The 14,360-nt window shown below is 41.0% G+C and overlaps 1 protein-coding gene across 9 annotated transcripts in view; it reads right to left on the minus strand.

Moving 5' to 3' along the window:
* LOC147010453 (uncharacterized) overlaps nt 1–14,360 on the minus strand; it is a 102,653-nt gene that overhangs the window by 4,211 nt on the left and 84,082 nt on the right. For 6 of the 9 annotated variants that reach the window (XM_085860129.1, XM_085860126.1, XM_085860127.1 and 3 more), the window contains 2 exons: nt 13,803–13,914; nt 1,907–9,517 (listed from right to left, as the gene is read on the minus strand). In XM_085860129.1, the coding sequence (XP_085716255.1) occupies nt 9,379–9,517; nt 13,803–13,914 (251 nt within the window). In that variant the 3' untranslated portion in view covers nt 1,907–9,378. Of the gene's footprint in view, nt 1–1,906; nt 9,518–13,802; nt 13,915–14,360 lie in introns of those variants that run through there. The other 3 variants (XR_015052492.1, XR_015052491.1, XM_085860130.1) reach the window with 3 other exon arrangements.

The following is a 14,360-nucleotide window of genomic DNA, read 5'->3' on the forward strand; positions in this document are numbered from 1 at the left end:
ATACATCACACGCGCTTACACTGAAACAAGATTACAATTTCTGGTATTTAAATGCTTTTCATGGGAGAGTGGTGGGGGCTGTTAAGCCTTAAACAAAGAACTCCAAAATGAAATACGTGTCTTATAGGTGAAAAAGCAAATGACATAATTCATGGCAAGAGTTGGCTGTTATCAGCCCAGGTCACATCACTCCACAACAACACATTTTTTATCAACATTTATGGCAAAAGACTCTTGGCCAAAAGGAAAAGGGGCACTGACAGCCAATTCGACTTATAGCATAAAACTTACTTTTTATAAAACACCAGCACAATTACAATTTAGAATACATTATTATTATTATTTCCTCCACAGCGTCATTCGAGTTGCCGAGCTGCAGATCACACCTTGGCTGGAGAACGTCCATTTTTGAAACAAGAACTTTGATAACATTGTTACAAATTTCTCCAAACAGTTTAAACAATACCAAAATGCTAATGTTACACCTCAAGCTGCACCAGATTCGAACCCCAATGTTGCAACATTTCATACACCATCAAGATTCCTCCATAAAAATAATCACCACACCATTGGAGCACAACCAAGCTCACTTCCCTTCACCATCAACACCCACAACCACCACGAACCAACATGCCATAACTCACAGCTACGATACCGATACAAATGCGTCAACCACAGTCACCACCACCAACGGCCACCACTCCCTTTAAAAGCTCCCTCTGGACTTTCTAATTTTCTCAGGGAATGATTCTGACAGTGCTTGTTTTGTTTGCAGAATTAAGATTGCAGAAGTTTTAGGATCGGGGTAACTGCACTGTCTCTTGTGTTTGTAAATAATTGTGTTTCTTTTGCTGCACCTCACCAATCCTTGCTTTCCCCTGCTGTACACATTTTCTGTGTGATAAATCACCTGCTTATTGTGCACAAACCTTTCTTCACTCTTGCTGTAATAAATTGCTTGCATTATAAATGTACCCAGTTCATCATGTCTTTTCCTCCATCAGTCCAGCAAAGTCCGCACGTAGTGTCAGTCGGGAAGTTTTATCCCACGTGATTTGCTCTGTTCGCCAGTACACACTTGCCAGCTCCACTCAGCTGCACCTGATCAGGTAAGATTAAGACCACACATTGAGGGCATGAGCCACCCTTAATATCGTCGTCCAAAGGTAAGGTAACCAAGCGAAGTAGTGAGACCCTGCCAGCATTGGTTGTACCAATCGGCATTCGTGGTTGATTAGCAACCTGCTGAGCCATGGAATTATCCGTGGCTGGTGGTTTCAGGACTGTGTGTTCAGGAGGAACTTGAGTGCTTCCCCTTGTGGTGAACCTCAAACCCCAGGCCGCAACAATATATAGCAATCCTCCAGATAAATTTTAAAAGGGCAAACCAATCAGCAATACAACATTAATGTTTCAACATATTAATAATGAATAAAAACTCTTAAACTTGAACCTTATTAAATAAAGCATCATTGGTGCATAAATTAATTCTAATTCTAATCCACAAACACAATCCTAATTTTACAATCGGTGGCTCGACTGGGACATTTTCAATATTCAGGATTCAAGATGTCTCATTTCTCGAGATGTTTCAGGTGATAATTTAACAAGTTGTAAATAGTTCAATCTTAATAAAACAAGAACAGGAAAGAGGGTTTATATTGTGCAAAACAGCAGTGGAGAGGAGAAAGGAGACAAGAAAGAGATATAGGAAGTGGTAGAAAAGAAAATGATGTGGATTTTTTAAACCCACCTTGTTGTGATTGTTGTCCTCCTGAAGGATTCTAACTGGTCGATTGTGGAATCCTATTTGACTTCAGACAGAGTTTAACGTTTGTCCGATTTGATTATAAAACCCTACAAAAAACCCTATCGACACTGATAAAACTGATGTCCACACAAGTCCTTCCTTGTGAAACAATTTATTTCCTAATTATCCACCATACACTTCTCACCTTTGTACAATGAACTTAAGAATCCCCATTTGATTGCAATATTATTTGGTTCTATTTCATTTATTCTTATTTTAGTTAACAGTTAGACCAACCCGATTCAATTCACTTCTACATTACATCAGAGTTTTATTCTAACTTGGTACTTGGTCAGTTCCAAGGAGTACGAGCCACTGAGAAACTATACTTCCTCACGTGCTCGTACTAAGAAAATGTGTCTTTCAAAACATTTTATACTTCCATGAGAGAGAGGTTGGGGGATATTCACCCAGACTGTAGACGTGTCCTTTAGACAAAAAGTCACTTCGTACATTTTCTAAGCAAAGGTTCATTTATCAGCTCGGTCACTCTGCTCCAGAACAACACATTTATCATTTAGGGCAAAAGTCTTTTGGCCAGAAATGACAGCCAATTCAATTTGCAGCATAAAAGTTACATTTCTGAAACTCCATTTGTTACAATTTAAAATACATTAATATAAATTTTTCCCCCACACTCCCCCGTTTTTTTTTTTAAGGAAAATTTGAATAATTTTTCTTACACATGATTACCATGTCCCATTCCTGAAGGATAAAAGATTTCCATTATTCAAGTTCAATCAACAATGGCAGCGTGTGCTCATATCAGAAAATGAGTGAGTTTCCATTTAATTTATGGCCTGTTCATCAGCATGTGTCACACATTGGAAACATGCTACCCGAAGTCAGAAGATAAACAGGTCAGGGTGTGGATAGAGTGGCACCCAACGGGAAACACAATCGAAGCACTCCTTGAGCTGAGGAGAAGGTAGATGTGGGCAAGTACAAGTTTGGGCCGGACACTGGGTTGAAGGAGCGCAGTGTGGAACTCCAGGCCTGTCGTACATTGAAGTGACCACAGCAAGTTCATGATGTATTTGCAGAGCGGCAATCGAGAGTGTGGCTGAGAACATTCCTCCATGCAGGCACCACACAATGCCGACGTTAAGACTTTGCTCAACCTTCTCCTCAGTGGGTTTTTTCTTTCTTTTCCCACATTGCTCCACCTTATCTCCTCAGGAAGGGGAGGGATAATCATGTGTTGAATGCTCAATCACCCAAATCTGGCTTCTCCCATCGTCCAATCTTTGTGTGGAAACTTCATTTAGATGAAATCGTACATTGCTTCAAAGACTGCTTTCAACACTCCGAAACAAACAAAGCATCAATTAAACACCAATCAATAAACGTCATGGGCACATGTAGTTCTACAAGACTAACAAAGATTCTTATGGAAGCATTTAACTTGCATTACATGTCATATCAATATTTTAATCCCTTTCCTTGTTATTTCCCAAAACACATTGCTAAAATATACAGAAATCCCAGTTGTACGTATACTCAAAACATCCATCTCATTTGCTATTTCCATCGACATTTTAAATCTCTGACATTTCTCCATCTGTCCACTTCTCTCTCACCAAAACAGCAAACATGCTGCCATTTTTCCAATTCACATACACAAACCATCTATCACTTCCTCCGACCTTCTCAATTACGAATCCATTTTCTTTTATCAAAACAAATAAATCATTTTAAACAGTTTTACAAAAATTGTCAAATCACTTGTCAAATATCATTTATATTGCAGCTCAAACACTCTGTCTAAACATGCAGCTTCACCCTCCACAATCTTTATCCCAGTCTTAGAAAAGCATCTTAAACTTCAGACTAATAAACATCCAAACTCTCTTAAACAACTTTTGGTCAAAACAATAAAATATTTCCTTTTAAAATCCATAAATGAAAAATTAAATCTTCAGCATCTATCCAATTAAATCATGAATTTACCTTGACTGAATCGATCAAAGGGTTACACTGGGTTGTTTGCCATTGCCTTCCCAGCACAAGTTCAGGTAACCTCAACATTCGCAGACAAATAAAACAATATTTCAACGTCCATCCGAGGGAATTATCTATTATCTGTGAATTGCCCCACGTGCTAAACATCATCAAATCATTAAAATCATTCCAAATCACGTTTCTACATTTAAATCATATACAGTATATCCACATTCACAATTGTTATTTCACAATTTATTCAAAATCCCGATGGTTGGAAAATAAAACTTCAACACTTTTTCCTCAATGGACTTCACTTTAAACAGATTCAGTCCAGAGGGTGCGCCACAAACACCAAGGGACAAGGAACAGGAAGTTCTCTCCACATCCAGTGGGAAGAAAAAGGAAAAAAACTCTGACAGGCAAAACCCACAGTTTAGCATTACTCTGTCATGGCTTCAACACATACACTAAACAGCATTGCATCTCGTAGACTCGCGTGTGATCACGTGACAAATACCAATCACATTTCTATCTCATCCTCTTGAATCTGCATATGAATCAAATTTCACACCTAAAGCAAAGGCTCGAACAAAGACTCAGTGTAAAGATATATGCCACCCCCCACAGATCGAGTGGAGGGGGTCTCACACAGTGTAGTGTGCGACCTTCGCGTGGAAATACAACGCCAAGAATGTATAACATGCCATTTCAAACAGACCCACAGCTCAACTCAGCACGAGTTAAAATATCGTCAAAATCCCAACAGAACACGTTTCATTGCAGTGAATATTGGACTCGCACAAGTTTCATTTTTACTCTCAGTAACACGTGCAAATCACCAACCACGCTCCCAGCTGGTTAATCGTCTCCTGCACTCTACAAAACGTTTCGTGCAAATCATTGCATTCACAAATCCGTAAAACCTCCACACAATATAATATAACAACCTCACTGCCAACAAACTTCCAGTGAGTTCAATGAACAAAAAGTAACTCTTAAAACTCTTACAAACAGGTACCTTATAATGTTTATCTATTTTAACCCTATCTCGGCGTCTCAGCCATGTCCTCGGCCATCTCTCTCATAGCCGGTCCGTATCATGCAAACATGTGGCATGTCGCTTCATCATGCCTATTTAATTACGCATCTGGCTCCTCAACGAGCCTCTTCTTGTCATCTGACTCCTCTTCTTCTCCAGCACTTTTCTAAAACAACTACAGTACTTATTGTTTACTTTAAAACGGACTCTCTCCGCCAGATCCTCTTCTTTCTCTCAATAAAATTATCTGACAATGAACTTTTCTTTGTTCGAAATGCGTTACCTGCTGAGAGCGCTCTCCCTTACCTTCGTTCAAGCACTTGTCGTTCCTCCAGGCACTGCCTCCGGCAGATTAAGCACCTCCGGTCACGAGCACCGCACCAACGTCGGTTCGAATCTGAGTCACGGCACCAACTGATGTGGATTTTTTAAACCCACCTTGTTGTGATCGTTGTCCTCCTGAAGGATTCTAACTGGTCGATTGTGGAATCCTATTTGACTTCAGACAGAGTTTAACGTTTGTCCGATTTGATTATAAAACCCTACAAAAAACCCTATCGACACTGATAAAACTGATGTCCACACAAGTCCTTCCTTGTGAAACAATTTATTTCCTAATTATCCACCATACACTTCTCACCTTTGTACAATGAACTTAAGAATCCCCATTTGATTGCAATATTATTTGGTTCTATTTCATTTATTCTTATTTTAGTTAACAGTTAGACCAACCCGATTCAATTCACTTCTACATTACATCAGAGAGTTTTATTCTAACTTGGTACTTGGTCAGTTCCAAGGAGTACGAGCCACTGAGAAACTATACTTCCTCACGTGCTCGTACTAAGAAAATGTGTCTTTCAAAACATTTTATACTTCCATGAGAGAGAGGTTGGGGGATATTCACCCAGACTGTAGACGTGTCCTTTAGACAAAAAGTCACTTCGTACATTTTCTAAGCAAAGGTTCATTTATCAGCTCGGTCACTCTGCTCCAGAACAACACATTTCTTATCATTTAGGGCAAAAGTCTTTTGGCCAGAAATGACAGCCAATTCAATTTGCAGCATAAAAGTTACATTTTCTGAAACTCCATTTGTTACAATTTAAAATACATTAATATAAATTTTTCCCCCACAGAGACAAGAAAGAGATATAGGAAGTGGTAGAAAAGAAAATGGACAGAAAAAGTGAAAGAAGTGATGGGGCCAAAAATGATATACAGCACGATATCTCAAAAACTTATGGATGGATTCGGACAAAAAACTTAGTGGACAGATGAGGAGTGTGACAAGGATGAATGGATGAGATTTTGTTTCAGGTCCAGATCCAGATCTGGCCTATCAGTGGGATACAAAATGTAAATTCTTCAGTCTCGTGGAGGTATACGCTACATCCACCAATTGTCATTCTAGTTTCCTATTTGTTTGGACTTCTCTTGTCACCCACACAAATTGATAATTTTGTACTGAAATTAGCCATTGCATTCTTTCGATGTTCAGGGTGTGTCAATAAAAGATTAACCAGTTCAAAATGTTATTAACCAAACATTGAGTAATAAATCAAAAAAATAACTCAGAAAATGAAAACGAAATCATGGAGAAATGAAACTCATTATGCCTTAATGTGCTTATAGTTGAGGTGTTCGATGTGAGCACCCCCACACACACAACACGCATTCACATGAATTGCGAAGTTTTCAATGACGTTTGTGAAAGTTTTAATGGTTACTGTCTGCACATAGGCCTCAACTGCTGCCTTCAGATCAGGTTCAGATCTGGGGTGTTCCTTGTAGACGTTATCCTTACAAGCTCCCCAGAGGAAAAAAAAAATCCAGCAGATTGAGGTCGGGGCTGTGTGGAAACCATTCATTTTCCATCCACAAATTGGGAACTCGTCTGAATTTTTGACGCAAAAAGGCAATTGTTTTGTTGGCTGTATGCGGGGTAGCACAGTATTGGATGAACCACTGTCGCCAGAGGGCTGCAGTGCTCATCGATTGCTTCAAGTCTTCGTAAAATGCATTGACAATCGAACGGTATCGTTCTTGATTTATGGTAACCGTTCTTCCGTTTTTGTCTTCAAACGAATAGGCCCAAACACACCTCTGAAGCTGACAGCCACAAAAAGCAGTGACTTTCCAACACTTAAGTGACTTGTCTTCAACCTCATCTGTGCGTTGACTTCCCCAGAAAATGTTGTTGTGTGAATTGACAGCACCATTGATGTGAAAGTGTGCCTCGTTACTGAACCACACATTGCGAATCCAGTTTGGGTTTGCCTCCATATTCTGTGGCAGCATCTCACACATAGCGACTTGTGCTGCTTTATCCCCATTGGTCAATTTATGGCCTGTTGTGATATGGTAAGGAAAGATGTTTAAATCTTGTTTCATTATTCTTCTGATCTTTGTTGATGTGATTTCTCTGGACTTTGCGTGACTGATTCACAAACTCGTTCCATGTTTCCTTCACACCGTACACTTCTTGGGTGACTGGACCTTCCCTTGTTAATGTTGAGAATCGTCCCTTCACTTTTGAACTTTTTCACAAGTTTCCAAATGGCTGACTTGCTTGGCTTGTTTCTGGGATGCACTCCATATTCAGTACAGAAACTCAGCTAGATGGAAACAATTGATTTAGTCTCAAAATACCACGTGACAATGTTTACTCTTTGTTGCGTAGAATACTTTGGTTATGCTTGAATGACTTCTCCAAAGGTCATTGATCACTCCTGCAAAAAAAAATAAAAAAAATTAAGGCAATGACTAAAAGGACAAAGGTCATTGAAGCAGTTAACCTTTCATTGGAACACCCCTGTATATGTGTGTGAATAAAAAGTTAGCTTTGCAAAGCATTCCCAACAAAGGATATTTCCACAAGGCGGGATGTCCAGAGTTGACGTGTGTGGAAAGCCTGTATTTTGGGAGTTTGACCAGGAGAGAAGATCATGTGTCATGGAGGAGATTGTGGGATTAGAGAGGGGGGTGGTTGAGGGAAGAATAGGAGCTCAACCAGTGGAGAGGACTTAAAAACACACCTGTGTATGATGTGAGAACAACACGTCTTGTGTTTGTCTCATCGTTGTATATTCCAGTAAGTTCAGAAGTTTATATTGTATTATATTGTAGTTTATATAAGTTTATATTGTTTATATTGTATTATATTGTTTATATTGTTTATATTGTTTATATGTATTTATATTGTATTGTATTGTAAAAAAAAAAAAGGAGAGAAAAATCCATTAAAAAATATGATTATCTTATCTCTAAGAAATTGTCACACTCTCTCTACACACACGTTATACCCATATGAATATGTACAGGTTTTCCAGGAAGACAACATAACTTTCCCTTATCAATAAACTTTACATTCAGGTCCCAAAACAGGTAATGAACTAGAACGGGCACTCGTTAGAGCGCATACCTTCGCCGCCGCTACTTTTTTCCGGGAACATTTGAAAAACGTCATTTAAAAACGTCCATGACGTCACAACCATCAGTCCGATGGACGTCAAATTTGGTGTTAGACGTCATTGAGGGCAGTCCAACAAAATGGAATGATAAACACTGAAAAAAATCGAAAGTTTAAAAATGACGTCATCTTGTGACGTCATTTTGACGCACTTACAATGACGTCACTACCAATCGCGGACTACCATCCTGAAAGCTCTTATTTCACGGAACATTTTAACATTGGTTTCATGTCAATAGCTCTATTAGATCTGAAGCTATGCCTACAAGTATATTTTGACCTTGAGTGTGACCTTGACCTTGACCATACAGTAAATTTGCAAAACCTGTTCATAAATAAGCAGATATTTTGGTACTGATCGTAATGCCTGGATTTGGGACAATTTCCTTTGCAAATTACATAGATATTTGAATATAAAATATCAGGACATTTTAGCCACAATTGAAAAACGTTATGTTCAAACGTCAATGACGTCATAACGGTCAGTCCGAACGACGTCAAATTTGGTGTGTGATGTCCTTAAGGTAAGTCCTACAAAACGGTATGATCAAAACTGATGAGGTCGAAAATTGAAAATTTACGTCATCTTGTGACGTCATTTTGACGCACTTCTGATGACGTCACGTCAAATCTGACAACACGTACCCGAAAGGTATTTCGTCATGTAACAATATGGCGTTAGTTGCATGTCGATAGCTGTCTTATGAAGGAAGTTATGCTCAAAAGTTTGTTTTTGACTTTTTCATGACCTTGACCTTTGACCCGATCGCTCCCAAAATCTAATCAAATCGTCCTTGGATAATCACGAATCATCCCACCAATTTTCATGCAATTCGGTTTTATACTTTCTGAGTTATGCGAATAACAAACACACATATTCACAAATAAATAAATACACAGCGACCAAAACATAACCTTTCGCAGAATGCGAAGGTAATAAAAACAGAATTTTCATGAGAATGAAGGGACAAGTGCTGAACGAGGTCTCTGCATTGTCCATAAGTTCATCACTATTATATTCTTGTTTCTGTACTGTCCAAAGTACCTGCTGTACAGATTGTCCATCAGATGTATGGATGTTGGTTTTGGATAATTTGCTTCGTTTATTTTCTTCTAAATAAGATATTTGTTTTTTGAAGTTATTAATATGGGTTTGTTGATCTCTCCACTTCCATTTTCATGAAGTTTCACAGTCATTTCCTGATTGTCCAGCGATTCCATGCAATTCACAACCGTCTGATGTTTGGGGTATCTGAAATATAGGAATATTAAAGTGAGAAAAACAAAAATAATTTCAGTGAATTAATTTTTATTATTATTATTTACAGGCAAAGAACCCATCCTTAAGAACAGGTTAATTTCATCAGTTTTATGATTAATAACTTGAGATAACCCCAATCCCACCAGGTGATGCTATATGATACAACTTTACTTCGACCCCATCCACCACCCCCCAAATAATGGCTGAAATCCATTTTCCACCGGTCATACTATACAATAAATACCACCCAGAGACAAACACCACCCGGGCGTGTCCGTAGCAAAGCCGTCCAGAGACAAACTCCTGTCTGGACATAATCACTGTCCGGATATGTCCAGAGATAGATAGATAGATAGATAGAGAGAGAGATATAGAGAGATATAGAGAGATATAGAGAGCTAGAGAGAGCTAGAGAGAGATATAGAGAGAGATAGATAGATAGATAGATAGAGAGAGAGAGAGAGAGAGAGAGAGAGAGAGAGAGAGAGAGAGAGAGAGAGAGAGAGAGAGAGAGAGAGAGAGAGAGAGAGAGAGAGAGAATGTATTGGAAAGGTCAGGTCAGGTCAGGTCAGGTATGGGAGCATGCGCCGGAACAGCGCGTCGCTGCGTCCACTTTCCACCAGTACTCCAGGGGCCTCCATCTGGCCATCCCCCAGGCAGATGCCTGGCCCATCCCCATCTCCTTGAGATGCCAATCACCCTGCTGCAACCACGAGGCACGTGGTTGACCAATTGGCTTCCTCCACTCATGAGGCTCCCTCGCTGAGAGAATCTGCTGAGTGGGATCAGCATCAGGAAAATGAGCCATACAGCCGCAGCTAACACTCACAGACTATGCAGGTAACAAATTTCATTTGTGTCTCTCTCAGCAACCAATCGTTGGACACAAAATCCGATGAGCGATAGCCAAGGCTTCTCTGAAGAGACCTGGTACCAAAGGAATTAAGTCTCCATCTCAGATCTTTGGTCAGAGTTTAAGTCTCACATTCGTAGAGCAAGACTCGAAGCACAAAGGACCTGAAAACTCTGACTTTCATCCTCCTGCACAGGTACCGGCAGCGCCACACCCCATTATCCAGTGAATCCATGACTCCCCAGGCCCGACCCAGACGTCTATTGATGTCTGGCTCACAGCCAGCAAAGACAGGAATATCACTGCCAAGGTAAGTGAATCTCTCCGTGACATCAACATCCTCACCACAAACATGAACAGAAAAGATATCAGCATCCAAGATGTCATTGAAAGCCTGGATCTTGGTTTTGATCAGGGAAACCCATAATCCCAGCGGCTCTGACTCGTCATTCCATGCCCTGAGGGCCCCCAAAACGATATCCAGAGTCTCCGCAAACATGACTGCATCATCTGCAAAATAAAAGTCCGAGATCTTGAGACTCCAAAACGATGCACTGCAGCCTGATCTCTCTGACATCCTCCCAATAATCCAGTCCAGACAGGCACGGAAAAGTGTGGGGGCCAGTATACACCCCTGATGAACTGCAGTAACAACTGCAAATAAGTTGGAGAAGGAAACACCACATATCACAGCATTATCAGTACCAGAGTAAAGTTCAGAGATGAGATTGATCAGTTTTAGTGGCACCCAACGAACACCGAGAAACTGAATTTAACGCTTTGCGGAGATCGTCAGAGGCTGTGAGCAGCCCCTGTTGAAGCTGCCATCTGCATTCAGTGAGGACCCGAGGAGCAAAGATACAGTCAACGTTGACCTCTTGGTGTAAAACCCGACACTTCAGACTCCTCTGTAAAAGAGCTCACCATCCTCTGCTCTAACTGTAGTATATCGAGGGGCAGGCTTGGAGGAACGCAATGCATAAATTCCCCTGTAAACAGGATGAGAATCACTTGACCACATGTGATACCCTACCCCCTCACAGATTCCTTTCACAGATTTGGTACTGATCCTCCTTGTTCGCCCTCAATGAACATACAGTTTTACGCCTCAGCTGCCTGAACAGCTCAGTTCTGCCATTAAGCCTGGCCCTGCAACTGTGGTCAATGGCATCCAGTGTCACCTGGTTCCTCATCGACTGATTGCCGGTTCCAAGACAACCACCAGGAACATCAACGATGGTAGTCGTGAACTCACTCCACAACTCTTCAGGATCCCCTGAAACACCCAGACCCCCAGATACGCACTCAACTTGTTCACATACTCCTCAGATAACCTCTCATCCTTGAGCCTGCCAACATCTAGCCTAGGCTGGGATGCTACCATTCTTTTGGATTTGAGATGCAACTTTAGAGTTTCCACAACTAGCCTGTCATCAGTATTGAGGAACTGAGCACTCTGGCATACCCTGCATTTCTGGAGTATCCTCCAGTGACCATCAACGAGCACATGTTCAATCTCCTTTGCCACACCACCAGTGCTGGAATACCCAGTCCAGCGATGAGACTGTGGGCGCTGAAACCATGCATCAGCCACCCTATGTCCATGACATCTAGCAAAGTCAAGGAACTTATTGCTATTCTGGTTCATGGTTCAAGACCCATCGGGACCAACACATGCCTCTTAACCATCCCTATGAGTGCCAGTTGATGCAATGAAATTGTATGATGAGAAGAGTCTCTCGCCTGGGGCACTGACCAACCACAGACTCGAGCGCAGCATAAAATGCTGCGTCCGCCAACAACCCCCTTCTGGTAAAACTACCAAAATCACGAATCACTGCTCATCTTCACTCTTTCATTCCTCTTTTTTCCCGCCTTTGGAATAAACTTCCTCACTCTATTCTTTCCCATTCTTCCCTCCAGGCTTTCAAAACAGCTGTTCACCACCACCTCTTATCTTCCCCCATCCAAATCCTCGATCTTTTCTACCCCCGATAATCCACCCAAGCCCACTTCCTTCAATTCTCCTGCTTTCCTTCCTGAAAGTCCCTGTAATGTCCATCTTCTCTTCGCCATGTTCCCCGTCCCATCCCCATCCCTCTCCCTTCCACAGTTCACCTAATGTGTCTGTTCCCCACTGTTTTGTCCCTTCCACTCCCGCCCCTCTTGTCTCATGCCTCCTTGCTGTGAGTTGTGTGTTAGCTCTCATACGAGCCTCGACCAAGGTATACAAAAAAAAAAAAAAAAAAAATGCGTCCTTCACAGTGATATGAGAACATATGCAGAACATATGCAGAGACCAGGGAAATGACACCCAAGGAGTGATGAATCCTCAGTCCAATAATGCGCTCATTGATCGGTGTTACTTCAATTATCATGGGAGTCAGCTTATTTTGACACAGCTACAGCAACTCCTTGGGTGTGGTAACCATCAAAGCGACCAGACCAGTAGTAGGTGGAAGCACCTGCCATGATCTCACCACTATCTGGTCTCCAAACCTCAGAGAGTGCTGTAATACTGATGTTCAAGTGCTGAAGCTCAAATGACAGCTGAGACAGGTGATCATTCTCTCTTAGAGTGAGGACATTCCAGGCACCCACTCGAAGGGACCACCTTAATTTAACACGAGGACACCGCCATCTAGGGGACATTACCTCCCCCTCGGGTCCCTAACGCTTTGCCCCCATCCCGCCATCCGGTGAGCTGCCCTGTGAAGGACAGCTGTATACAAGGTACTTTCATGGAGTGGGTTTTTCATAATTCTGTTTGTGTGTTTTGTGGGTTTTGCAGAATGAATTTTTTTGAAGTGGCCAGAGTGCAAATCTTGCCACCAACTTCCTCGAAAGAGGTACCCCCACTGCACATTGACATCTGCAGACACAGTTGGGCACCATATATGGATGCCCATTGGCTCACAAGGAGCTCCTCCACCCTTTGGCAGGTTTTGTTTTTGGGTGTCCATATCCATATACCCTCCTCACAAGGAAGTATGGTGGGTGAGACAGTTTAGTCACCGACTACCTGACCATGAAACAGGTTAGTACAGGTTTACCTTGTTCCTGTAGAAAGTCACAGTTTTGATCTGGCCTGACCTGGCTATAACAACAAACAACCTGACAATAAAACAAGACAGATCTAGTGTGGAAGTTAGCCAAGGCAGATGTGGTGTGGTGTCAGGAAATGAGAAAAAAAAAACCACAAAACCACCTAAGGATTATCCAAAGAGAAACAGCTGCAGGAAGTTGGAGTATGAGGAGTTATTATTTTATAATTCACTCACTTTGTGTTTCATATTTAATTGTCTTTTTGTTTTATTTCCAAAACAAGATCCACAATTAATTATTTCGTTTCTAAAAGACCAAACGCACTGTCACTGTTAAATGAGAAAACAAAAGGATCAGAAAACAATCAAAACAACTTACTTGTCAGTTTTCTTGTGGTAACACACAACGACCACCAAGAGAAGTAACATCACAGGAAGGAGGACACAAAGGGTCCAACCAGGAAATAATTTTGTGTGTTTTTCTTCTGAACCTGCAAAGTGAAAACCAAAATTAAAATCTCTCCTGAATCCTGTAAAATATTCCTCGTCGTGTCTGTACTTCCCTGCAGGACCATTTGTAATGATCAGTTCAGGTCTCAAGATCATTCCTTGGGGTGGATTTAATTGGAGTGTATTTGATCCGCAATTTTACCATCGAGAACAAAACTAACATTTTAACACAAGAATAAAATAAATAAAAACATTTTCATGGCCGTCACACACATATCCCCTTTTGGATGCTGATTCAGGGAACTCTACAAGGAATATAAATTAATATCCTTTAACCACTAATGGGTACAAGAGAGGTTCAGCCATGGAAAGAGATCCTGTATTAGCATCTCATCCACATGATAAGTAACTGGCATGTTTGAGTCAATAATGATGCAACCAACAAAGTAAAAATTAATAACTTCATCCCTGATATGCATTTGTTCAT

Source organism: Eptatretus burgeri, chromosome 16 (genome assembly GCF_056783735.1).
Source record: "Eptatretus burgeri isolate ZD-2024b chromosome 16, Ebu_testis_v1, whole genome shotgun sequence".
Classification (NCBI taxonomy): Eukaryota; Metazoa; Chordata; class Myxini; order Myxiniformes; family Myxinidae; genus Eptatretus; species Eptatretus burgeri.